The sequence below is a fragment of the Sapajus apella genome, unplaced genomic scaffold, assembly GCF_009761245.1.
Source record: "Sapajus apella isolate SASKATOON/1434 unplaced genomic scaffold, GSC_monkey_1.0 scaffold34, whole genome shotgun sequence".
NCBI classification, from domain to species: domain Eukaryota; kingdom Metazoa; phylum Chordata; class Mammalia; order Primates; family Cebidae; genus Sapajus; species Sapajus apella.
Window position 1 is genome coordinate 7,077,966 of NW_022436974.1, and position 26,520 is coordinate 7,104,485.

General features: G+C 35.5%; 1 protein-coding gene across 1 annotated transcript; it reads right to left on the reverse strand.

Annotated features, from left to right (window-relative positions):
* Nucleotides 1-477: 477 nt before the first annotated feature.
* KDM4D (lysine demethylase 4D) lies at nucleotides 478-26,510 on the reverse strand. The gene is made up of 3 exons (XM_032295728.1): nucleotides 26,098-26,510; nucleotides 24,444-24,538; nucleotides 478-2,977 (listed from the first exon to the last, which is right to left on the reverse strand). The coding sequence occupies exon 3, from the start codon at nucleotides 2,620-2,622 to the stop codon at nucleotides 1,051-1,053; it is 1,572 nt and encodes a 523-aa protein (XP_032151619.1). The 5' UTR covers nucleotides 2,623-2,977; nucleotides 24,444-24,538; nucleotides 26,098-26,510; the 3' UTR covers nucleotides 478-1,050.
* Nucleotides 26,511-26,520: the final 10 nt, after the last annotated feature.

The following is a 26,520-nucleotide window of genomic DNA, read 5'->3' on the forward strand; positions in this document are numbered from 1 at the left end:
AGTTGATATTTGCATATGGTATGACATAAGGATTTAATTTCATTCTTCTGAATGTGGATTATCCAGTTTCCCTAGCACCATTTACTGAAGAGGTTGTCCTTTCCTCATTGTGTGTTCTTGGCAACTTTAACAAAGATCAAGTGACCATAAATGCATGGGCTTACTTCTGGGCTCACTGTGCTGTTCCATTGGTCTATGTGCTTCCCCTACAGCCTGTGAAACTGTGAGCCAATTAAACTTCTTTTATTTATAAATTACCCAGTTTCAGGTATTTCTTTATAGCAATATGCAAATGGACTGCAACCCAGCCCCCCTACCCAGCCAGACAGCCATAATGCTACAACCATCCCCTGAGCTCATTCACCATCACACAATGCGATAAACTTTTTCAAACAATTATGAAGAAAAATACATAAAGAATAATCTACACCCACACACATATGCACACAGGTTGAAAACACAATATTTGAAATAAAATCAGATTTCAACATTTTGGTTACTTTTAATATTTTTGGGAACAAATACTGGTGACAACACATTTTAAGTACATAAATAACTCAGAAAAGTCATATCTTTTATTCTGGAACTCTACTGACCTTATCTGTAAAAAGGGCCTAGTTTTAATAGAAATAGGGGGTAGGGAGGGGAAGAAACAAATGGAGAGACTGAAGAGGAATCAAAGCTCAGGATTCTTCACAAATGCCGCAGCTTCCGCAGTTGGTCCAGAGGATGGTAGTTGTGTATACCAGGTTACACTAACCTCAGCAAAACCTAGTTCCCAGACACAAATGTGTCCAGTGGATAAAACCTCAGCCACAGACATAGATTTTAGCAATATCCAAAGACATTCCAGGGGCTGGTAGGAAGAACAAAATATGGCAAAATTGAAAACTACCATGGACTTGGCAGCATCCAAGGGCATCATCAGAGGGGCTCTTTCATGCATGACCACAGTCCTGCAAACTCAACCAAAGTTCTGGGATGTAAATGTAACCAATTTCATCAAATTTCCACACAGCAGAGCAGTAGATATAAAGGCAGCCCCTGGGCTTAGGGCACAGAAGCCCAGCTACACCCAGAAGCCTTAACAGGATGCTGGAGCCCTGGGCTCAGTGATACAGGCTTGTCCATCAAAGACCCATCCTCAGGCAGGGGCTCAGGTTCTGGGCCCGAAGCTGTGCATGTTGTATCCAGCAAGAGGGGCCTTTTGGCTGGAATCTGGAGGGTCAGCTCCTGAGCTCTCAGTTTCCGAGGAGGGCGACCACGACCACGTCTGCCATTTGACGGGTGGATAATCTGTGCAGATGGACCAGGGGTGGATGATAGAGTTGATCTGGGCTTCCTAGAGCTGTGGACAGCAGCAGCTCTGGGGTGCGTAGCAGTGCCACTGACTGCAGATCGGCGTGGGAGTGAAGAGCACATAAGGGTGTGGGAGCGAGTCCCACTGCCGGCAGCCATAGGCAAAGGGGAATGCCGGGCCCAGTGGGGCGGGAGTTGTCTCAGGCCCAACGCTGCTCTCCTAGGCAACTTGACTTCCTTCTGGGCGTTCAGCTCTTGGCTGGCCAGCACCGTGGGCTCCATGTGGTCCACAACTGCCCGGTCTTGCCCACGTTTCCACAGCTCATAGCGCTCGGGTTGCAGGATGCGCACGAAGGCGTCCATGGAAAAGGTCACCCTCGCCTCCCCACAGCTACACTGAGAGGCCACTTTGCCATAATCAATCCAACGTGGAGTGGCAAAATTGATGGCCTCTGCACAGTTGAAGCCATGATTGAAGCCTGCATGGTAGCCATAGGGAAAAGTCACCATGAACTCCCCAGCCTCCTGAGTCATGCGATTGAAAGGAATCCCGTTCTCTTTGAGAACTGTAGGTGAGATGAGGGCCACCTTGTGGCGCAGGAAGGCCTCACAGCCCCGGGAACTGCCTGGGAAGAGCTCCCTGGCCAGGCGTTCCAAGCGCTGGCCATGTTCTGGGGGCACTGCGTACCAAGTTTTGGGCTCCCCAAGGTGCAGGTAGTTGATGCTGTAAAGGTCCATGTCCTCCGTGTGCCAAGCAAACGTGGTCTTCCACATGCCAAAGTACAAGTAGGGTGTATTGACGCCTTCTATGACAACCCCACATTCCTGCTCCAGCAGGTCCTGAATTGTTCCCAGGTGCCCAAGATTCCACTGTTTAGTGTTTTCATCAAACAAGGAGCCACTGATGTCAGCACCATAAATTGGTGAATTATAGATGCGGTTCTTCCAGTATTTTCGCTCCAAATCTTCGAAATTCAGGTGTGGTGGAGTCCGATATTTTTCACTGTTTGCCAAATGGCGATACTCCCCGACAGTCATGGCTTTCTTCTTTTTATGATATTGAGTAAACACCCCTGCCCGCCCAGAGGCCATCTGCTGGAGGGGAGTGGCTATTAAGATTTCACTGATATTATCATAGGTCTCTCTGGCTTTCCATTCTTTGGGTGGAATTATCTTAGCCAAGCCAGCTCTGTGTGCACCTTGGGATTCCATGTAAGCAATATATTTATCAAAATCATTAAACTCTTCTTTGGTTGGATAAAATATCATTATGTTACAGTTTGGATTCTGGGCACAGTTGGCCTTAGACTTCATACTTTCCATTTAATTAGCAGTAAACGCGCAGTGTTTAGGTATGTTCTATATAGTTGATGATGTAGGAAAATGCTACTTTAAAAAAAATTGGGTTGGTGTATCTATGAGGTAGCAGGATCTACCAGCCTAAGCCTACTTTTTTTGCAAATGAGATGATAATCTTTCTCAGGCTTGTTTATTCACCAGGGAGATTCCACTCTGGGCAGCAACTTTGCCCAGGCATTGATGTTAGCTGACCCTGCAACTCTTATGTTTCAGTTGCTGCTGGGCTCTGTCTTCTTAAAGTCTATTGAATTACTCAGACCTGGGCAGGGGGGGGTGACCCAAATGTAGCAGAGTATGTCCTCAGTGTTTAGAACAAAATCTAAAAGAAAGAATACACAGAGGTTGAAAATTAATATTTGGAAAAAATTATTAGGCATCTATAAATTAAATGCCAGAATGGAACACTAATATTACAAAGAGAAGTTAAAATTTTATAAGATTGATAATTCAAGGGTGGTGTGGAAATGGAACAGTGAGAATTTTCATACCCTACTACAGAGAATATGAAGCACTATAATCACTTTGGAAAACTATTCTGATGGTATCTTCTAAAAGTGAACATACTCATGTGCTGTGATCCAACTGTTCCACATGCCTAGGAAATGTGTATGGCTGTGTGCTGAAAGTCACATTCAATGTTCGTAACAACACTGTTTCTGGTAGACACACACTGTAAACAACTCAAATGTCCATCAGCAATAAAACAAATGAGTACACTGCAGTATATTCACACAACAGAATACCATATAGCAATGAATGTAAACAAAAGCCACATGAAAATGCAGTTTTATAAAGATCAATATTGAGTAAAATTATCAAGACTCAGAAGAATACCTATTATATAATTCCATTTATATAAAGATGAAAAGGAGGCAAAGCAATCTATGTCTGAATCGCTTCTAGGCCTTTTGGCTAGAGTGTAGTAATCTATGTTTGAAGTCAGAGTAGTGGCTACCTTGGGGAAAGATGAGTTGTTGTGGAGGGGGGCTTAAGGGAATCTCTTGAGTAAAGTTAATCTTTTCAGAACCTGGGTGCTTGTCTCATACCTATCAGAATAGCTCATTGTGATAACTCATCAAGGTATGATGATTTTCACAAATTTCCGTATGTTCATTTACAAATACGGTTTAGGGTGAAAAGCATTAACTACAACTAAGAGGCATATTTCATTGCATTAAAAGGAAAAGAATGAACAATTGAAAATAAACTATACATTCAAATGATAAAGGTGGCAAATTAGAGTTAGAGAAAAAAGAATGAATGGTACAGAAATAACAAAAAATAAAGCTGATGTGTTTCCTTAACTCATACTATGGGACTTTGCAGTATTTGTCCCTATCCCTTGCACAACTGGTAGCAGCCCTCTACGGACCAAGCTAGCATGACAGGAATTTTCCCCATAGAGAAGGGCCATTCAAAAGATATGTAGAAAGCAGATAGTAAGGTTCCAGGCAAATATACCTCAGTGAGAAAGGGATAAGGTTGTTGGTGGGTTGAATGGAGAATGAACCATTAAATCTATCCTGGATTAAAAAAGGAAATGGGAACTTGAGGGAGGTTTGTGAGCTAGATTTCTCTATTTGGTCAAATAATTATGTTAGAACTCTAGGAAAGGGAAGCGCAAAAGAGATTGGGATGCTTGAAACAGGTTTTTTAAACTAGGGGCAGTTTTTAACTAAGCGCCTATTTTACTGATATCTTGAAATCTTCCTGAGTTTTAACTTTATGCTATTATTCAACTTCAAACTGTTTCTCTCCTCCTACATTCTCCCTCCCAAACTTCCCCTTCTTTCTCAGTTCTTAAGTTCCACTCCTTCCCAAGTATATGAACTTGATCCTTCATCTTCCTTTACTGTCCTGACAAAACTGAATATTTTTCATATCCTGTAGTTCTTTTGGCAGTTATCACTTCTACCTTATATAATGTCAACAGTGTCACTTATTTAGCACTTCATTTAGCCAGGCCCCTTATTTAAGCATTTTAGAGTACCCCATTCAAAACTCACAACTAATCTCTAAAGCTGGCACTATCATTATCCCCATTTTATGAAGGAAGAAACCAAGGTATAGAAAAATTTATAATTAATAGCTTGTGTTTTCAGTGTCTAGAATTATGTCTTTGCTTGACTTATCTTCCATATAAAAGTATTTCGAGAACATGATCTGTGTCTTGTTAAGCATTGTATTTTCCAAGGATATTGGTATATTATATATTGCAGGCACTAAAAACATTTTTATTACATAATTAAATGAGTTGGCACACACTTCCCTCTGTCTCCTCTTGATTATACCCATCTTTCTTACTGTTCTCCCTCTTCTCAGGGGAAGAGAAAACGCTGCTTTCCAGAGCTAATTTCTCCATTTGAACTCCTTAAATCAACACATCTCACTTGCTACAGCACTATGCTCAATTAAATAATCAGTTATCTTTCTCTTTATTAAAACATCAGTTATCAATCTCTTTCCTAATTCAAGCTACTGTCCTTACTTCCTCTCTCCCTCCTCTCAGCCTCCTCTCTTCTGTCTGCCCCAACCCCACCACCCACAAATCCCAGGTTCTTGCCCACACCTTTCTACTGACATTGTTCTTTGTAAATCATCAAACTGCCTCCCAAATTCTGCTCCAGGAGTTACACTTCAACTCTCCACACCACTGGTTCACAGAAAACCTCCTCCTTCCTCTTAAAACTTCTCCAACCTCTAGGGCACGGATACTTCTTTTAACTCTCTGGTTCTTTTCTTTCTCCTGGGTTCCACCTCCTCTTCTTCCCCAAACATGCAGACATCTCAAAGTTAAATTTTCCTCTCTCTTAACTTTCTTTCTCTCTTTAAATTTCCTATTTATAGTCAGGGCTTCTGTTAGTACCACACTGTTTCCCTTTAAACCTGTTATTTATTGTCATAGCTTTCTTCAATAACTGACTCTCTCCTAAGTTTCTGCTTTCCTTCTCCATCTTGGATGGCCCAGTGAGCCCCTGAAAGTCAACTGGTTTAATAAAAATTGATGATCTTTCTCCTGAAACTAAGTTTCTCCTTTAGATGTCTTTATTTCTACCAAGGGCAATATTGTGTTATCATAGTCACCACTGACTATTACATCTCCCTTTTCCCAGACATATAGTCAATGCCTGTCGGAGGATCCAACAACAGTATACTGTGAGGCCCCAAGGACATCTAGACACCCCAGCATGTGCTCACTTTATCTTCCTTATAGAAGAACCCAAGGATCCAGCTTGCCTTCCTCTCCTACTTAAAGCTGTCACTACTCAAGCGAGACATTGTGGATGTACAAGTGACAAGATTACCTGTACCATATGATAGTCTCCCAATTTCATTCTAATCTTTTAATCTTAAAAATTATTCTACAATGATTTTATCATAAATTCTTTATATTTTGGAATATAAAATGTTTCTTTTTTTCTATTAGAAAGCTTACTGTAGAGAAATGAAGAGAGAAAAGTGAGACAATTTAGAAGGATAATTAAATATCAGAAACTTAAATACCACACTGAGGGTCTTTCTCTCAAGAAATAACAAAATGCTAACTATGAAAATCACAGAAATTTCCTTTTGAATATACAAGTAAAATAAGCTTTGGGTTGAGCACTTTGTATTTGTTTTATAAGTACATTATTTCTTTGCTACATTTCTAAGGATTCTAGGAAGAACGATGCAATGTCTTCTTATACATATAATCTTCAGCTGTTGCACATCAAAAGGAAATACCACAATTTGTAAGTGTGACTGTGTCCAAACAAAACTGCTTAGAATTTGCCAGGTACAATGACAGAGTGATCCTTCAGTGTTCTAACCAAAAGTGTCACTTCTCTAAGAGTCTTCAATGGTTGCTTTTGTTGTGAGACTACTTATTGCTTCTTTCAACTGGAGCCACAGCTACCAGGAGAGAATAGTTACACTGTCACTTGATACTCTTTCATTTTATCCTTATCCACAGTAATCACAATAAGGCAGAATTCTTCATCTAAGAAAACTTTGGACAGTTCCGACAATAACAGAAAAGTATTTTCTTCTTACCAGAATAATTTAAAAAATAATACCTGATCCCCTGAAATTAATGGATTTCTGGGAATTAGAAAGTCTTTCTTTGGGTCTTTTAGAAATAATGCCTCCTAAGTTTCTTGCTGTGTATGTGTTGTGGGGTGTTAAACTAAGGAAATTAAGAAATGAAGCTGAATAAGTTTAACAGTCCCTTTCACTGCAGCCCTTGCCCACATTGTAGGACAAGAGGACAGCCTGTTTGTCTGTCCTGTTGCATGTGTATTTCAAATCTATTACTTCAAATGGGGGATTGTTGACAAAGTGCCTCAGACATTAGCCATTGTTTCTTCTGACAGTCAATATCTAAACACTATGTTTAATCAATTTTTTTCTCAGAAAATCTACTACTTATTTAAAATAATTTATAAGAATAATATAGTTGATAACTGAAAAAATTCTACTCTATGTGGACAAGTGATTGAACTTTCCCCCATTAGTGGACAGCTATTTTGTTTTCACTTTTCCATAACTATTACTAATCACTTTTACTTAAATATGTAGTCTGTATTTCAGTATCTAAAACAGCACATCCCGTAAAATATTGGTTGAATGAATTTGTTTAGATTAGACACTTGTAAATGAAATTACATTATAGAATTGAAATATTTTAAGATCCTTAATACACATTGCCAAAGCTTTCCAGAAAAAAACATATTTTACATCCTCAACACTAACCAACTTTACTTTGAAAAAATATATATTTTGCTAATTCATTAAGTTAAAAAGTTAGATCAAGTTTTAATTTACATTTCTTCAATTTACCACTAAGGTTGATTTTGATTTTTTTCATAAATATTAATCATTTGGATTTCATCTTATGTATTGGTATATATCCTTTGTCTGTTTTTTTTCTAATAGGGTCCTAGGGTGTTTTTTTACCTACTTATATAAATGTTTTATATATATTAATTACATGAATATTTTACATATTAAACTATTTTGTTAGATATGTTAATAGTTTTTTTTTTTGCCAGTTTGCTATTTAACAAAAATGTTTTTGATATACAATGTCTTATTTTGTTGAATTTATATTTTCTTTTGCAATGTTTTTCATGCTTTTCATGTTTAGAAAGTTAAATATACTTCCCTATCTAGATGAAGATAAATATTATCCTACAGTTTTTTCCTTTGTATATGTTAATTGTACCTTTAATTCTGATTTTAATTATACCTTTAATTCAGAGAGAGGGGTTAACTTTTGAAATTATTGCATGGGTATTGGTGTGAGCATGAGGATATAAATATGATTCTTAGTTCTTTACAGATGACCTGTTCATTGTATGTGTTGCTGATTTTAGGTTGTTTCTCTGTCAATGTTAATAGAAGCTTTTCTTTAAACCATATTCTTAAATTTTATCAATCTAAAAAATAAAGTTTTTTAATTCTAGTTATTTATTTATTTTTTTTTAGTTCTTTGATTTCCTCTACTCCTTTTTGTCCAAATATTAACTCCTCTTATTTGGATATCGGGCCTCTCATGGATTAGACCTCTAAGTTTTACCTCTTTGTTTTCCCCTCCCAATTTTCTATTCCTTATCACTACATTTTATCTTCTGAAAAGTGTCTTCATCTTTATCTCTAAACTTCCTTCTCTTTGTCTTTTTCATTTCTCCAATCCAATTTTTAATTTCCAGTAATCATTTCTGTTACCTGAGAGTGCCTGCATGTATGTACATTCCTTTTCTTTCTTTTTTATTGTCTTATTCTTGCTTCATGGGAGCATTTCTTCTATCTCTCTAGAAATACAAAAATTTCATTCTCAGCAAACAGACACAAGAACAGAAAATCAAACACTGCATGTTCTCACTCATATGCGGGTGTTAAACAATAAGAACACATGGACACAGGGAGGGGAGCATCACACACTGGGGTCTGTTGTGGGGGACTAGGGGAGGGACAGCGGTGGGTAGGGAGGTTGGAGAGGGATAACATGGGAAGAAATGGCAGATATAGGTGATGGGGGGATGGAGGCAGCAAACCACATTGCCATGTATGTAGCTATGCAACAATCCTGCATGATCTGCACATGTATCCCAGAACCTAAAGTACAATTAAAAAAAAAATACTAAAATCTCAATGGTTTTTGAAATTCTGTTTTGTTTTTCCGTCTGCATGCTGTTTCTTTGAAGTTGCCTTTTGTTCATTTTATCTTTTTTTGCTTTGGTCTCTTTCATATTTAAGGCTTTCCTCAAATGTCTGATGGCCTTTAGTAATTGCTTTATATATAAAAGTACAGCACAAAAAAGGCACATTAGAAGTTCAGGATACATGAATGGTTTTAGTGATTATGCTTCCCTGCGTGATGTTCTAACTGGGCTATTTCCTGGGTGAACTCCTAACACTGGTATTTCTAGAGTTGGTCATATTCAATCTAAAAGATGCTTCAATCTTTGTCCTGGAGGATACAGGTCTGACTTTCCCACCAAATGGTAAAAGAGACTACCATTCCTAAAAGTACCCTACTTGTAAAGTTCATTTTATCAACTTATTTTCCCTATGACAACCACACTCTCAAAAGTATCTGGAAATTCCCAGTCCAAAGACCATCTTTTTTCCTACTCTAGAAAACGAAGCTCAATCTTCTGCCAGGGTGGAAGAGAGGCCATTTTTCCAGCTGCTTACAGTTGGATGGGAATCTAGGGCTCTGTTTGTTAGACAGACTTTCAACAATTTCTCCTTAGCCTCATTTTAGCTGTCATTCCCAGAGGTACCAAATGCCATGACATCCTAAGCCTTTTGGGTTCTGTAGAGACAACTGTGTTGCTTCTTGGCTTTCCTCACTGCCAATTTAGGATTCAGCTTTCTAGTGTTTGATAAATCAGTTTATACTTGTCTATCTGTTTTACAATTTCCAAAACTGGCCACCACCCATTTTCCTTTACCATTTTCTGTCTTTGTAAGTTCATTTCTTAAAACAAAAATCCTGTTACTGTCACTTTAGTGGAGTTTGCAAAGTAAATGATTGTGTTTAAACCGCATCTTTATTGCTTTCTTGTTTCCCAAATTTATCTCTCAATTGTTCTTATACAAACTTAGTTTCAGTCAAGTACACCTAATCATTGTCCTTGAGTCTACGCTTTTCTTCCCTTGCTTCACTTATCTCTTCCTTCTCTTTTCTAAGTCATAAACTCTACCTTTTTGACCAATCTGAGGTTCTCCTATGTCAGGGATCCTTCTACACCAAACCCAAACCTTGGTGAGAATTCTATCTTCTATACTCCATGAGTGCTATTAGCCTGGGCCACTTATTTGGTGCTTACTACAATCTGTTGAGGTGGCAGCTCTCCAGAATGTGTCTTACTTGACAAGCAGCCTTCATCTCTAGTGGGCACTTGTCTTAAGGTAATACATCTCTTCCATGAGATGTGTTTGCTTCTCTCTCCCAAATATCTGCATGTCTCTGACCCAAAAGGTTTGATAGACTTTTCTTGATAAGCTGCATGAAAAAAGGAAGGTAAGGCTGGGTGTGGTGGCTCATGCCTGTAACCCTGGCACTTTGGGAGGCCGAGACGGTAGGGACACCTGAGGTGAGGAGTTCAAGACCAGTCTGGCCAACATGGTAAAACCTTGTCTCTACTAAAAATACAAAAATTAGCCAGGTGTGGTGGTGGCCTATAATCCCAGTTACTTGGGAGGCTGAGGCAGGAGAGTCACTTGAACCCAGGAGGCAGAGGTTGCAGTGAACCAAGATCGCACCATTGCACTCCAGCCTGGGCAAGAGAGCAAAACTGTCTCAAAAAAAAAAAAAAAAAAAAGAAAGAAAAAAAAAAAAAAGAAAAAAAAAGGAAGGTAAAAGGGTAACTTTTTCTGTACCCTTTGTGCCTACAAATGCCAATATTTGGTGTGGACTTTTTATGAACATCCAGAGGAAAGTAGATATAATGGAGAAAGACATATGGCTGCAAGTATTAGGCATGAACAGCATAGATTAAACTGTGACATAAACCCAATGTTTGGGATGTCGCCTTTAAATCCAGCACCTTAAGTATAGCATTATTATTTCATTGTGACATATAATAAATTGAACATGGGATTATTAACCTCATTCAAATCATCTTTATTCTCATCTGTTGCATGGATACTGTGGCAGTAACAGTGGTATCTGGCAGCAGAGAGAGGCAGGAGCCAGAAGTCTTCCTGAATCCATCTATAAGGACACACCACTGCATTGAGTTTTAAGGCATCACCTAAAAGATGCTTCTTTGGATTGTCAATAAATTTTAAATTCATGTCTTGAGTAGCATGTAAGTTGGACTTACATGGACTCTCCCAGAGATTCTGTAAACTACTCAATAACTTTTTTACCTTTAAAAAAAATCCCCTTTGGCCTAAAGTGAATTCCATAGTATGCAGCTAAGGAACTCTGATTCACGCATTTCCCCTCCCTCATTCCCACTCTCAAAAGCAATCACTCACATATTTTAGCTGTTTCATCTATTTTGCTTTTCCTGTATTTCTAGACTTTTCAGTTTCAGATATTGTAGACACTTGTACTATAAAAGATGTAGTTAGTCCTCTTATGCCCCACATTGACACACAGACTTTTCCTAGCTTTCTCTTATACAGCCATATCAAATTTTTAATAAAATCAAAGCCTGAATTTTTGTCAGGCAAAAGTAGTCACAGATGAGTCACGTAGCATAGTATAATTGCACTTCCATTAGTGTATAAATTTTTATTTATCCTGTAGTTAATAACTATCTCATTCTTACATTTGCTTGGCTTTATACTTTATATTAATTCATTCCCAGATTCATTTCCAGAAAGGTAAATATCTTCTTAATGCATAAAACACATCTGGTACTGAATCAGATTTCTTTTCTCAGAAATATTCTTACTGGAGTCCTCAGATGCTTACTTGAATCCAGACTAATAGTCTTTAAGTTGTTGCATGACCTGAATCTTGAGGTTTCTAGTCATCGTAATTCTGGGGGTCCCCTTTCCCTCTCTATTATGTTAGATTCTGATTTCCCCCATCTCAGTTTCCTTCCTGGTTTACTCCCTTGTGTTGGTAAAGCATATCTACCAGGAGCATCCTTAGAAGCTTCATTAGAGATCAAGTATCTCACAGAATCTTCAGCAGGACCAGAGACTAGGGTTTGGAGACTGTGTATCCAGGAACAATATCCAGATTACCCAACAAGCAACAGTTAGGTATTCATATACATCCTCTGGTCAAAGGCACCAAAGACTCTGAGCAAGAGGCATTTCCAATTAGAATCTAAGCCACTGCTGCCTCTGAAAGGTCACTGTCTCTCACTCCCCTACTCCAGGAACAGATTCTTCATGAAATCTACTTCTTCATATTTCTTTACATTATAGTCTCTAGAGGGATGTCTGATTGGAAGAGCCCAGGCCACATGTCTATGCCTTAACTGCAATAGATGCTGGATAATTGAGTTCTGGCTCTGATCTTGTTGAGATGGATCATCATGTCAGAGGTTTACCGAAAAATAAAAAGGGAATGTGAAAGTTATTGGATGGCCACAAATATCATAACACTCTCCTAAAGTTTGCATGTCTGAGTCTGAAAATGTCTTTGTTCTATCCTCATGCTCTTCTTTCAAGATTTTCAAGACATTGTTCTGCTGAATTCTACCTTCCAGAAGTCCAAAACCTGTTTATTGTTCCTTTTTGTAATCTGACTTTTCTTTCTGAACACTATTAAGGTATTCTTCTGCTCCTTATTATCTGACATTTCATTAAGATATAATTGGTTTTTTTGTCAATTATTGTGCTAAAATTTTCAATACAGAAACTCATGCTGTTCCTTGCTGTGAAATTGTCTTACATCATTCCTTTGACATATTCCTTTCTACATTTTCAGTTTTCTTCTCCTTCTTTGGAAATACAATTAGTTAGACAGCAAACCTCCTGATTGATCCTTAATTTTCTTTACTCTCCATTTGTTCTTTTGTTATTTTCCAAATCTTCTGTCAATTATATTTTTAATTTCCAGGATTTTTTTCGTTCTCTGAATATTCATTATATATTTCTGAAATTTTTCATGGCTGCAGATTTTCTCTTCTCTCTCTAGAAGTATTATAATAATGTTTAAGTTTTATTTGCTCTCTATATTGTGTCTGTTTCCTCTAAATTTGCCCTTCCAGAATGTCTTGGTTTCTGTTTTTCATTAAACGTTTTCCTCGTATGTCTAGTTACTCTTGGCTTGTATTTGAGTCAGGCACTAAAGAGTTGTGTTTGCTATGTATGACTGGTAGACATCACTGAGTGCTCCGACAGGAACCTATTCATTTCCTTTGAAGATGGGGGCCCCTGTCCATAGTTGAAAATAAGAATATAATGAAAACACTCTAAATTTATTCATTTATCTCCTTCGAAACTGGGGCCCAGGAATCTGTGGTATCTGAGTTTTTGTTTTTGAGAAACAAAAACCTGTACTCCATCCAGCCAGAACTAAAACCTTAGTATTTTATCAAATTTGCTTCGAGTAGTTTTTAAACAACTTTATTGAGATATAATTTACACAACACAAAATTCATCCACTTTAAGTGTACACTTCAATGATTTTTAGCATATTTACAGCATTGTGTGACCATCACCAAAATCTAATTTTAGAATATTTCTATCACTTCAAAAAGAAACCTGGTTCCCATTTGCAGTTAACAGTACATTTCCACCCACAACTCCAGACAACCTATAGATTTCCCCACTCTGGATATTTAATATAAATGGAATAATATGTAATATTTTGTGTGTGGTTTCTTTCACTCAACATGTTTCTGGAGGTTCATTCATGTTGTAGTATATAACAGTATTATGTTTCTTATGACCAAATCATATTCTATGGTATGGATATACTGCATTTTACTTATCCATTCATCATTTGATGAACAATTGGGTTGTTTTCATTTTGGGACTATTTTGAATAATACTGTTATGAACATTAATATGCAAGTTTATGTGTGAATGTGTTTGTATTTCTCTTGGGTAGATACCTAGGAGTATAATTGCTGAGCTAGGTGATAACTCCAAGTTTAACATTTTTAAAAATTGCTACACAGTTTTTCAAAGTAAATACAACATTTATAACTAGCAATATATGAGGATTCCAGTTTCTCAATATCCACATCAATACTTGTTATTGTCTTTTTCATTACAGCAATTTTAGTAGGTAAAAAGTCGTAATTTTTGTGGGTTTTAATTAAAAAAAAACATACAGGGTCTCACTCTGTAGCCCAGGTTGGAGTGCAGTGGCACGATCACAGCTCACTGCAGCCTCGACCTCCCAGGCTCAGGTGATCCTCCTGCCTCAGCCTCCCAAGTAGCTGGAACTAACAGGAGCACACCACCATGCCTGGCTATTTTTTTTTTATCTTTTGTGGAGGCAGGGTCTCACTATGTTGCCCAGGCTGGTGTTCAACTTCTGGGCCCAAGCAAACCTCCCACATTGGCCTCCCAAAGTGTTGGGATTATAGGTGCAAACCACCATGCCTGCTGCCCTCGTTGTGTTTTCATTTGCCTTTTCTTAATGACTCATGATATTGAGCATCTTTTCATAAGCTTATTGGCCATTCATATATCTATTTGGAAAAATTTCTATTCAAGTCCCTTGCTTATTTTTTGTTTCCTTATTACTGGGTTGTAAGAGTTCATTATGTGTTCTGGTTACAAGTGTGTTCTGGTTACATTATGTGTTCTGATTACAAGACCACATTTGAAAATGTGGTCTCCAGGTCTCTCGGTTTTCTTTTCACTTTCTTGACTATGTCTTTCAAAGTGCACAAATATTGCATTTTGATGAAGTCCATCTTATCAATTTTTGGTGTTGCTTGTGTTTTTGGCTTTGTGTCTAGGAAATTATTGCCCAGCTCAAGGTCACAAACATTTTTTCTATGTTTTCTTCTAAGTGTTTTATAGTTTTAGTTCACGTTTAGGCTAACGATCTTAATTTTTATGTATGCTATGAAATACAAGTTCATTCTTTTGTATGTGGATATCAAGTTGCTCCAGCAACAATTCTTATTATTTCTCCATTGAATTCTCTTGAAAGTTTTATTGAAAATCAATCAACCACAAACCTAAGAGTTTATCTTGGACTTTCAATTCTATTCCATTGAACCATGTCTATCCTTATACCAATGTCTTGACTATTATAGCTCTATACTAAAGTCTGAAATAAAAAAGTGTGAGCCCTCCAAATTTTTTTTTCAAGATTATTTTGACTCTACTGGTTCATTTATATTTCTATATGAACTTTAGGATCAATTTTTAATTCCTGGAGGAAAAAAAGCCAGCAGGAATTATAGTAGGATTGCATTTATCTGGAGATAAATTTGTAGACCATTACCATCTTAATAAGTTTTCTGATCCATGGATATGAACTGTCTTTCCATTTAGCTTGTTTAATTTAACAATATTTTGTAGTTCCCAGTATATGTCTTGCATTTCTTTTGTTAGATTTATTCCTAAGCGCTTTATTCTTTTTGACACTATTGTTAATGGATGTTTTCTAAATTTTGTTTTCATATTGCTCACTATTAATGTATATAAATCAATTAATTTATATGTATTGATCTTGTATCCTGCAACCTTGCTGGAATTCTTTTTTAGTTTTAGTGGTTTTTAGCATGCTACTAGGGTTATTCTATACATAAGATCATGCAATCTGTCGATAAAGATAGTTTTAATTCTTCCTTTTGAATCTGGATAGCTTTTATTTTTCTTGCCTAATTACCCTGGCAGTGTAATGTTGAATAAAGTCATAAGAACAGATATCCCTTAAAAATCTTGCTCCTGCTTCAATAATTTTTAAGTAGGATAAATAAATATTTCAGATGAAATGGGATTCTCTTTCTGATCTGAATCCTAAATCCTGTTCTCTTTCCCCCTGCCTATAACTAGTCATGAATTGGCTACACTTTCCATCTTTGGGTATCTTTTTATGTGTGTATGTGTTGTGTATCCATCAATAATACTGCTTTGTGTATCTGCTATTTTTATTTTATATAAAAAATTTTATGCGTAATATGCTCATTTCCACAATTTTTACTTTTATTCATTTAGTCTGAGAAAGGAAGTGGCTCTGTTGCTCAGGCTGGAGTGCAGTGGTGCAATTTCAGCTCACTGCAACCTCCCTCTCCAAGGCTCAAACCATCCTCTCACCTCAGTCTCTTAAGTAGCTTGGACTACAGGCATATGCTACTATGCCCAGTTAATTTTTCTTTTATTTTTATTTTTTTGTAGAGACAGGGACTTGCCATCTTTCCCTGGCTGGTCTCAAACTCCTGAGCTCAAGCAATCTGCCATCCTCAGACTCCCAAAGTGCTGGGATTACAGGCATAAGCCACCATGCCTGGCCTTATTTTCTACAATTTTTAAATTCAACATTAACAATTTCAAGATATATTCATATATACATACACGCACATATGCATATATACACATATGTATATATACATACACACACAAACATAAATTATATATGGTCTGTTATAAAAATATATTTTATTAATGTACTCTCCTATTGATGGGTATTTACATTACTTCTGGTATTTCCTATTACTTTCAGTGCTGGGTGTGTTCTCTTTCTTATATGTGACAATTTATCTAGGGTAGATACTTTGAATTATCATTTCTAAATAATAGAGAAACAACACTTTACATTTTACTAGGCAATGTCAAATTGCCTAGTGGCTATCCTAATTCATCTATGTACTAATAGGAGTTTCTGTTTCTCCAGACCTCCAGGTGCATTTGATAATGTCAACTTTTTAGTTGTTGACAATTTGGTAAAATGATTTATCTCCTTTTATTTTATTGTGTTTGTTGTTATTATTGTAGTTGTTATTATTATTGTGTGACATGTTTACTGGTAAAGTCAAGTACTTTTTCATTGATTTATTGATCTTCTGTGGGTTTCAGTTTTTTGAATTACCAGTTACATCTTTTGCCCATTTTTTTCAGTTACATTGCTTTCTTTTTATAGTGATTTTTTACAGTTCTTTAAATGTCTGGGATAATTCTATGTATACTGTATTGTTGCAAATAACTTATCTCAGCCCACCACCTCCATTTACTTTATGATTTTTTTAAATATTTGAAAAAATTAAATATAATCAAATTTATTGCTCTTTTCCATTATGGTGTATGCCTTTATCTCATATTTAAGTAATCCATGCCATTCCTTGGGGTCAAAAAGATCACATTTTGTTATCACTGTTTGTTTTATCTGCTTTTCAATTTTACTTGTTTTACCAGTTTAGAATATCACTGTTTTATCTGCTTTTCAATTTTACTTGTTTTACCAGTTTAGAATATTGTGTTGTTATCATGAAAAAGGCAACCTTTTTTTGAAGAAATCCAGTTGTTTGCCACAGTTTTCCACATTCAGCTGGAATCCTTTTCTCACATATGCTAAGTTACAATGTAAGGATGGATGTCTTTCTAAACTCTTGATCTGGTCCATTTATTTATTTGTACATTTCTATGCCAATGTTAGCTTGTTTTAATTACTAAAGCTTTATACTTAGTATTGATAATTGTTAAGGCAAGTCTCCCTGTACTTATTCAAATTTCTTCAGAATTATTTTGGGTATATTTATAGATTAAAACTTCAGTATTCATTTGAGAATAAATCTGTTATTTCTGTCAAATACTGTTAATTTACATTGGGAATGCAATGAACGTAAAGAAAATTAGAGGTGTATTTTCATAGCTCCTGCATTGATCATTCCCACCTATTAACTGGTATGTTTATCCATTTATTTGGATCTTGTTCTGTGTATATCAATGAAGCTTCAGATTTGCAGCAAAAAGATAGTGAATCTGTTTTCTTAGATAAAACTTTAGGAACTTTATAATTTTTTCAGTGTACTATAAATGGAAATTTTTTTCTATTAAGTTTTCTTATTATTTATTGATCTTATACCCCTTTTCAAACCTTGTACCTCTTATTTCCTATTAGTTCTATTAGCTTGGCCATTAATTCTAGAATTTTTCATGTAGATATTTTCTACAAAAAAAAATTTTTAAAAATCTCTTCTTTTTCTAATAGTCATGTCTCTTACTCATTTTTATTTTAGAAATAGGCAGGAATGGAAGTCTTAAGTAACTAGATATGATTTCTAGCAAAATGTTGAATGTTGACTGAGTTGGTAGAAATTCTATACTCATTTAAGATTTTAAGAAGAATGGTTCTAAACTTTGACATTAAATTATGTTCTATCATTTACCATCTAAGCTGAGACACTTTTGAGAATAAAAGGGATCCAAGGATGACAGACATAAACCAGGACCCTACTGATCAAGCAGTTAAAAAGCAATAGACATATAAAACTCAGTAATCCCAAGCTGCAGAATATATTTTTTCCAAGTTCTATAAAAAGTTTACAAAGTTGACCATAATTGTGGCCATAAAACAAGCTTTAACAAATGTCAAAAGGTTGAGAACAGTCAGAATATGTTATTTGACCACAAAACAATGAAGTTAGAAATATTCAAAAGATAACTGAAAATTCTCAGTTTTATAAAATAAAAAATACATTTCCAAATAAATCTTTAATGTGAATAAAATTTAAAAATGGGAATTAGAAAATACTTTGAACTAAATGGGAAGGAAAACATTACATTTCAAATCTTGTATGATACATGTAAATAGTATTAAAAGGGAAACATAAATTGAAATAAACATATAAGAAAAGGAAAAACGTTAAAAGAACTAAATGAGCTAACCATCCATCCGAGGAAGTCAGAAAAAAACTAACAGGAAAGAAAGAAAAAGAAGAGAAATAATGAAAGAACAGAAATTGATTAAATATAAAGCCAGTATAAAATATGAGGAACAAAACCAAAAGTTGGGCTTTTTAAGAAAAAGTCTAATAAAATTGAAAAGACTGATGAAAATAGGGAAGAATAAAAATAGAAGGCACAAATAAGCCAATATCAACAAAGATAAAGAAGTTATCACTACAGATGCTGCAGACATAAAAAAGAAAATAAAGAAGTATGAACAAGTTTATGACAATACATTTTTAAATTTCAATGAAATAAAGTTTTAGAAAAATATAACAGCAATATTGACAACAGAATAAACAGAACAATATATATATCCATAACCCTCAAGGACACTGAAGCAGTAGGTAAAGCTCTTCCCAGAAAATATACTGTAGGTCCAGATGACTACACCAAGAAGTTTTGGTAAACATTCAAGAAGGATATACTTCCAATCTTAGATACATTTTCTCAGAGAATAGGAAAAGAAAGAATACTTCCCAACTTGTTTATGATACAAATCCCCAACAAGCATACTATGAGAAAAAAAAAAATAATAGGTCAGTCTCGCTTATGAACATAGATGAAAAAATTCTAAATAAAATCTGATCGAATTGATTGCAGTAATATATACATCATGACCCAGGTGAATTTATTCCAGTGATGAAAGGTTAAAACTTTAAAAAATAATAATGTAATAACACATATTAGCAAATTAAAGAGAATCTCACTAGATGCAGAGAAAGTATTTGATACAATTCATCATCCCTTCAGCAAATTAAAAATAGTAGGCAAAATCTTAATATAATAAAGTGTATCTATCCAAAACCTTCAGCAAAATCATATTAATAATGAAAAGTTAAAAGTTTTCCCTTGCAGATCAGGAAAAAGACAAGGATGCTTGCTATCAACATTTTTATTTGACATTGTCCTAGAAGTCCTAACCAACATAAGAAGGCAAGGAAAAAAGAAGGAAAAGAGATAAAAAAGGAAGAAACAAAGCTGTCATTGGCAGATGACATGATTGTATATGTAACAAAATCCACAAGATCTCTGAATAGACCATTTCAATTAATAAGAGAGCTTAGGAAATTCTCTGAATTTAAAATACCTACATATAAAAATCAATGATATTCCTATACACCAGCAACAATTAGACAACCAAAATTTAAGGAAGATGCCATTTATAACAGCATTAAGCATTAATTAATAACACTAATGCTAACAAAAATTCGCAAGATTTCTATGAATAATATGAATATACTTAGAGAAGCATATTAAATATAAAGACATCCTAAATAAATGGAAAGATGCAACCTGTTAATAGATTTGAAGACTTAGTATTGTAAAATGTCATTACATTTTTAAGAATGTTTTCTTAATCTATAAATTAAATGTCATCACAATTAAAATTCCAAAACTATTTTTGTGGAATTTAACAATTGGCTCCTAAATTTTAAAGTCTAAAGGGCCAACAATAGCAAAGCCACTCTTATAAAAGATAAATAACGTAAGAATATCTGCCCCACCAGATTTCAAGGCCCCTTTTCCATTATGCCATGCACAAAAATGAATTTTACGCGAAGCTATGAAACCTTTAGAAGATAATACCTGAGAATATCATTATGACTTCCAAAGTAGGGACATTCATGATCAAGAAATATCATGCATTAAGCAAAAGGAAAAGAATGATAAACTGAACTACTATAAAATTAAAGATTGTTGTTTATTAAGATATACCAAAAAGAGAGCCAGAGAGGAGAACTGAATTTGCAGCACAAGCAAGTAACAGAGAACTATGCCTAAAGTATTAAGAAAGCATAGAAATCCACAAAGAAAAGACAATTCAATAGAGAGACTTAAACAGATACAAATGGACAATTAACATGCGAATTAATAGGGAAATGCAAACTGAGACCTTAATGATATATCACTATACACCCACTAAATGAGCTAAAATTGAAAAGCTGTACAATATCAAGTGTGGTGAGATTATAGAACAAGAACTCTCATCCTGTTGATGAAATGTATATATGAAAAATGCACACACATGCACCTCTGCACATTTACAAAAATGTTCATTGTGGCATTATTTGCAATATCCCTACAATGAAAAGATAATTATTAGAATTAACAAGTTATAGTGGGTATTTTTATACAATGAAACTCTAAATAGTATTTCAGAGCTACAGATAGCATAAATTAAGTGGAGAAATAAAGCAAAAACACAAAGGAATACATATTCATTTACATAAACATTCTGAAGATTTATATAAAATTCAAAAATTGGCAAGACTGTTATAGAAATGCAAACACTGGGCCTGGTGTGGTGGCTCACACCTGTAATCCCAGCACTTTGGGAGGGTGAGGCAGGTGGATCACTTGAGGTCAGAAGTTCGAGACCAGCCTGGCCAGCATGGTGAAACCCTGTCTCTACTGCAAATACAAAAATTAGTCTGGCGTGGTGGCATGCACCTGCACAGGGAAGCTGAGGAAGGAGAATTGATTGAACCTCGGAGACAGAGGTTGCAGTGAGCTGAGATGCACCACTACACTCCAGCCTGGGCGAGAGTGAGACTCCATCTCAAAAACAACAAAAAATTGATTAAAAAAAATAAATGCATACATTGGCATTTGTTGAAATTTATTTTGGGGCCTTATACCTGATTGCTGTAAATATTCAATGTTTATTGAAAAAAATGTATATTCTGCTTTGATTACAGTGAACTTTTTATGTACAAATATAAATATAATAAGCATACATATATAATGCACATACCACATATATCATATATATTTGATCAGTTATTAATTTGTTTGCTTGATCTGCTAGTTTGAGAGAAATTTATCTTAAAAAAATCCCACCATGATTATGGATTTGTCATTTTTCTTTATTTTTGCTTCATATTTTCTCAAGCTTTGTCATTAGCTGCATACATGTCCTTGATTAAAATTTTCCTAGTGGATTTTTCTTGATAATGTAATAAAATGCACCTCTTCATCACTGTTAATGTTATTCAACCTCTAGAATACTTTTGCTAACTAATATTGCTACTTCAAGCTTTTTAAATTAGAATTTGCCTGGCATGTCTTTTTCTATCTCTTTATTTTCTGTATTTTAGTTGTTTAAACTATTTTTGATATGTTTGTTTTGTTTTTAACTGTCTTCATAGTAGAACACTGGTCAGCTGGTGAGGTATTTATGTGATTAAATAAGAGGTGGTTAAACTGTGATATTAATCTAGCCTGTACCATCAGCAAATGATAGCTCATTTTGAGGCTGTCTCCAGGAAACAGTCTCTCTAAACCCTAGAATGTCTTCATTTAAAATCAAGGTTTTGTTGGTAGAAGGCTAGCCAGTTTATTTTTATATTCTCACTTGTCAAAACATCAAAGAAAGTACTAGCTTTTTATATTAGAAAATGTGTGATTTTCAGGTTAAAAATTTAAAGATTTCATTATTTATATTACTTTGTTTTAAAATTTAATTTCTGACATGTGGGCATTGTTTTTTTTGTTTTTTTTTGTATTCTTACTAAAAGCCTCAAAGAAACATTTTTAAGCAAAATGTTCACATTTTGTAGGCTAATAACTTGGTATAAGAGAGTTTAGGGGAATTAGAGTGATTCAGCTGGAAGAGATGGAGAGAGTCGGATCAGAGTTGTGATTGGATTAGGACTGATTCAATTAGGATTTTGATGGTAAATATAAAGCCTGATCTCACATGATTTTTTTATTTAGAGATTCTCTCCTGAAAGAAAATCATATTTCTGGGTCTTATCTTCATTTGAAATCAGGATTTCAGACTAGCACAATGTAAGTTATTTTCTCCTTTAAAATATAAAATAGATTAGGCAATAACTTTTTACATCAGAACACAGTTTTTTCTTTTTAAAACTAATTAATTAATTCATCCATTCGTTCTTTCTTTTATTCACTCATATGGAAACTGTTTATTGGGTAGCTTTGGTGCCAGGCATTGTTTTAATGCTTGGCCCTATATCACTGAGCAAAACAAAGATCCCTGCCCTTTTAGAACTTATATTCTACATGGGAGAAACAGAGAAAGAAACAATAAATGTAATATAACTAAATTACATAGGGTCATGGAAGACGATACATGCCATGCAATTATGTATAATACAATTTGAAAAAATAAAAAGAAGAAAGCAGGGAAAGGGAGATATGGAGTAAACAATGTTAGGGGACAGAGAAAGAGAACAGGTACAATTTTAAATAGGGATGCCCAAGGTTGGTTGGCTTCCATTTGAACAAAGACTTGAATAAGACAGGGAAGAATTGCCTTGCCAGAGAAAACTGCTAGTATGAGGGCCTTGAGCAGAAGCAGCAATGTGTGTGTCCAAGCAACAACAGGGAAGAGGCGGCCAAGAAAAGCATAAGCAAGTGATGAGGTCAAAGGGGTAGGGGAAAGGATAGACTATAGAAAACCACTGTGAACACCTTGGCTTTTACTGTGAAGGTAATGGGGGACCAATGCCCTCACTGTTTGACTGAATCCCCTTTTCTTTCAATCCCATCCAACTATGTTATTAATTTTTTTAACTGTTGCCAATCTGAGGCTGTAATGTATAATCCATTTTTAGTTTACTTTCATTTTCCTCATTAGAAGGTTGAGTGTCTTTCATGTTTATTGACTATTGTCTATTTGGAATTGCTTTTTCTGAATGGCCTGTTTATATCTTTTGTTGATTTTTTAATTGGGTAATTTGTGATTTTTATATTACGTGTATCATTAGTAGTAGTAGAAATCCTTGTATGTTATAGGCATTACAAAATTTATTTGCCAATCTGCATTTATTGACTTGTCTTTGGCATCTTCTGCTATAAAATTAATTTTTGGGTAGATAAATTTTTAAAAATTATTTATTTTTAAAGCTCTTAAGGTATTCTGCTTTGATTGAAAAATCTTTCAAATTCTAGGTTCTATAAATAGTTTCTTAAATTTTCTTCTTAGGTTTTTATGGTTTCCATTTTCCCTTTTAGGTGTTGATTTTGTTTAAGCTTTAAACTGGAATTCCTATGTTACTCCTGCCATAAGAATAATCAGTTTTGCAATCAAGGGCCAAACTACATTGCTTTCACATTTAATTAAATGCTACCTTTGGCATATTAAAATGAAGGAGCATTTTTTAAGGTTAAAATACACTATACCATGTCGAAAAGCTGATAAAAATGATATGAAAGGGACAGCCTCACAGATCAGAAGAAACAGAAAATACATCACAAGATGCCAGTCACTATTAGGATCCAGAGCACAAAGGAGAGTTTGGGTCACCTCATCTCCAGTAATACATGAGAATCTGAGGATATAGGAATAGCCAAAGGCAAAGAAGAGATGAGAAGTCAACGTTTAAGAGCTTCTGTTTTCTGAGAAGAATGGGGAGGGAAAAGGAGGTGACAGAGGCATGTAGACTTGAAGAAAGGGGAATGTGGAAAATTATATTATTGCAGAGGGGGAAAATAAACAATTAGGAGAGTAGAAGAGCACTGGCAGGCAGAAATAAAAGCCAAACTAGATTTTGTGGTAACAGGTTTAAAATTCTTGGGAGGTTATGTGATTTTTGCCAGCTAGGTTAATTGATTGGATGAATTTCAAGATTTTAGTAAACTTTTCTTTTTTTTAATATTCTCAAACCATTTAAGTCAAAAGCTTTCGTTTCAATTTCTTATTAGCACTTTCAGACCATTTAAGTCAAAAGCTTTTAATTTTTTGGATTGATTAAATTGTATATTGGTGTTAATGAAATTATAGGGTGGTTATTTGATCTCCATTGGCAGCCAAAAGATTGGGTTAGCAGGCTGGAAGTTAAATCAATGGAGGTGATTCACTCTGGGCTAATAAAGACAGTTGGAACATAAAAACTGGGTTTTTTTTTTCTATAATTGTGTTACCATCTTGCCATTGTTACTTCATTCTTCTACTTCATAGTGCATCATTCATTCATTCATTCATTCATTCAACAAATACTTACTCAGTACCTATTATGTGCCAGGCACTGTTCTATATGCAGAGGATACACCCAGTGAACAAGAGAGACAAGGTTCCTGCTTTCCTGGAACTTATGTTCTAATACAGGAAGATAGACAATAATAAAAATAATATTAATAATAATAATAGCTAACATTTATTTAGCAAGTACTATTTGCTGAGACAGTTCTAAGCACTTTACAAGTATAAATTCACTTAATCCTTAGTGTCGTATTATAAGTTAGGGACTGGAATTATGCCCATTTTACACATTAGGAAACTGAGAGCACGGAAAGGGGAAGCAACTTGCCTAAGGTTACAAAGCTAGGAAAGGGCAGAATTGGAATTTAGAACAAAAATGGGCAGGCTGAAGATCTTTTTCACTTAATGACTTTCCTATGCTGCCTCTCACACAAGAAACAAGGCAATAAAAAAAGAATAGAATAGATTCTGGTAATGTTCAGTGGTAGGAAAAAATGAAACAGAATGATGTGATGGTGTATAAACACAAGTGTTGGAGGGGAAGGAGTGGGAAAACCTCACTGTGATACCTGAGACATGAAGGATGGTGATAGTTATCTTGGGGCACAGGCAACAGAGAAAAGCTAGTGCAGAGGCCCTAAGACAGAAGGAATCTTGCCCTGCTTTGTAAAACAGAAATCACTTGGCTGTGTCTAAAGCTTAGTGTGGAAGCAAGTGACTGATTGGAAGTGAAGTCTGGAAGATGGCGAGGGCCAGACTCTGTGGGGTCTCAGGTCACATTAAGAAATGTAATTTTTATTCTAAGTGCACTGGAATTTTATACGGATAGTAACACCATCTGATTATTTTTAAAAGATCACTCTTTAGGCTATATGCAGCATTGACTGTAGGATAAAAGATGGCCCAGGAAGATACATTAGGAAAAATTACAATCCATGTAGGAGACAGTGTTGGCAAGAACAAGGGTAGTGGCAGTAGAATAAAATTTCTGGTAAGTATTTAAAGTAGAATCGTTAAGACCTGTAAATGAACTGTATGTGAAGAGTGAAGGGAAAAAAATTTAAATAGGCACTCTGGGATTTTGGTTTGAGTAACTAGTATGATGACCGTGTCCTTCACTGAGATGTGTAATTTTGATAAGAAAAATCAAGATTTTCATCTTGAACTTTATGAGTGAAAGGGCTTTTTCTGCTTTTTTTCCCTTCATTTAAAAGTTGCAAAGAATTTAGGGATAATAAAGCATTTAAATTTTCAATTTTGTGAGCTCCTTACATTTTAAACTAAGTTGGGGAAGTTGAATTTCCATTTCACAAGTATTTATTGAGCAACTACTGTATGTCAAGGTCTATGTGATGATATACCAAGATGAACTAAGCAATCAAGATCTCTGTTCTCAGATTGACTTATTTTTTTATGGAAGGGAGGAGTGACGATTGGTGGGTTTTTTGGTCTTTGGGTTTTCTCCTTTTCGTTGTCTTATTAAAACTTAATATTTGAGTAGCCATCTTAATAACTACACTGTGCTCCTGGCAGTTGGGCCCACCGTTCTAAACGCTGTCGTAAATACTGACATCTCCCCTCCCACAAGAACTAACGTTTTTTTAAATAAAAAATTTTAGCAAACATTACGCATACAACCTTTGCTTTGAAGTGTAATATTTTTGCAGGAATGGTACCTTTATAAAGATCGTGGTTGCCCCGTACTTATTTGTTCTTTCTTCATATCCAATTAAATGAAAACACTAGTTTTTCCGAAGCCCAACTCTCTAGGCTTGTTGGTTCTAGCTCAGGAGAAAGGATGGAAGCAGGAGTCGTTGGATTTAAACAGTTTGGTGTAATCCTTTTCCACGCTCTAGCCCGCTAGCCGGGGACGTGGTGTCGGCTACCCGGGGCTTTCCGTCCACGCAGTACCGGAATGGAGTCTGGGAGGGGGTCGGGGACGGAAAAGACGGAAGAGACATTAAGTAATTGGTTCTTGAAGGTATAAAATGATGTTTAGGGTCTACTCTAAGGCACTGATTTCAAACGCCCGCCCCCTGGGCCGTTTCGGCCCCGCCCCTTATTGCCGTTACGCCAACTTCCACTTCGGCCTCTGCGGA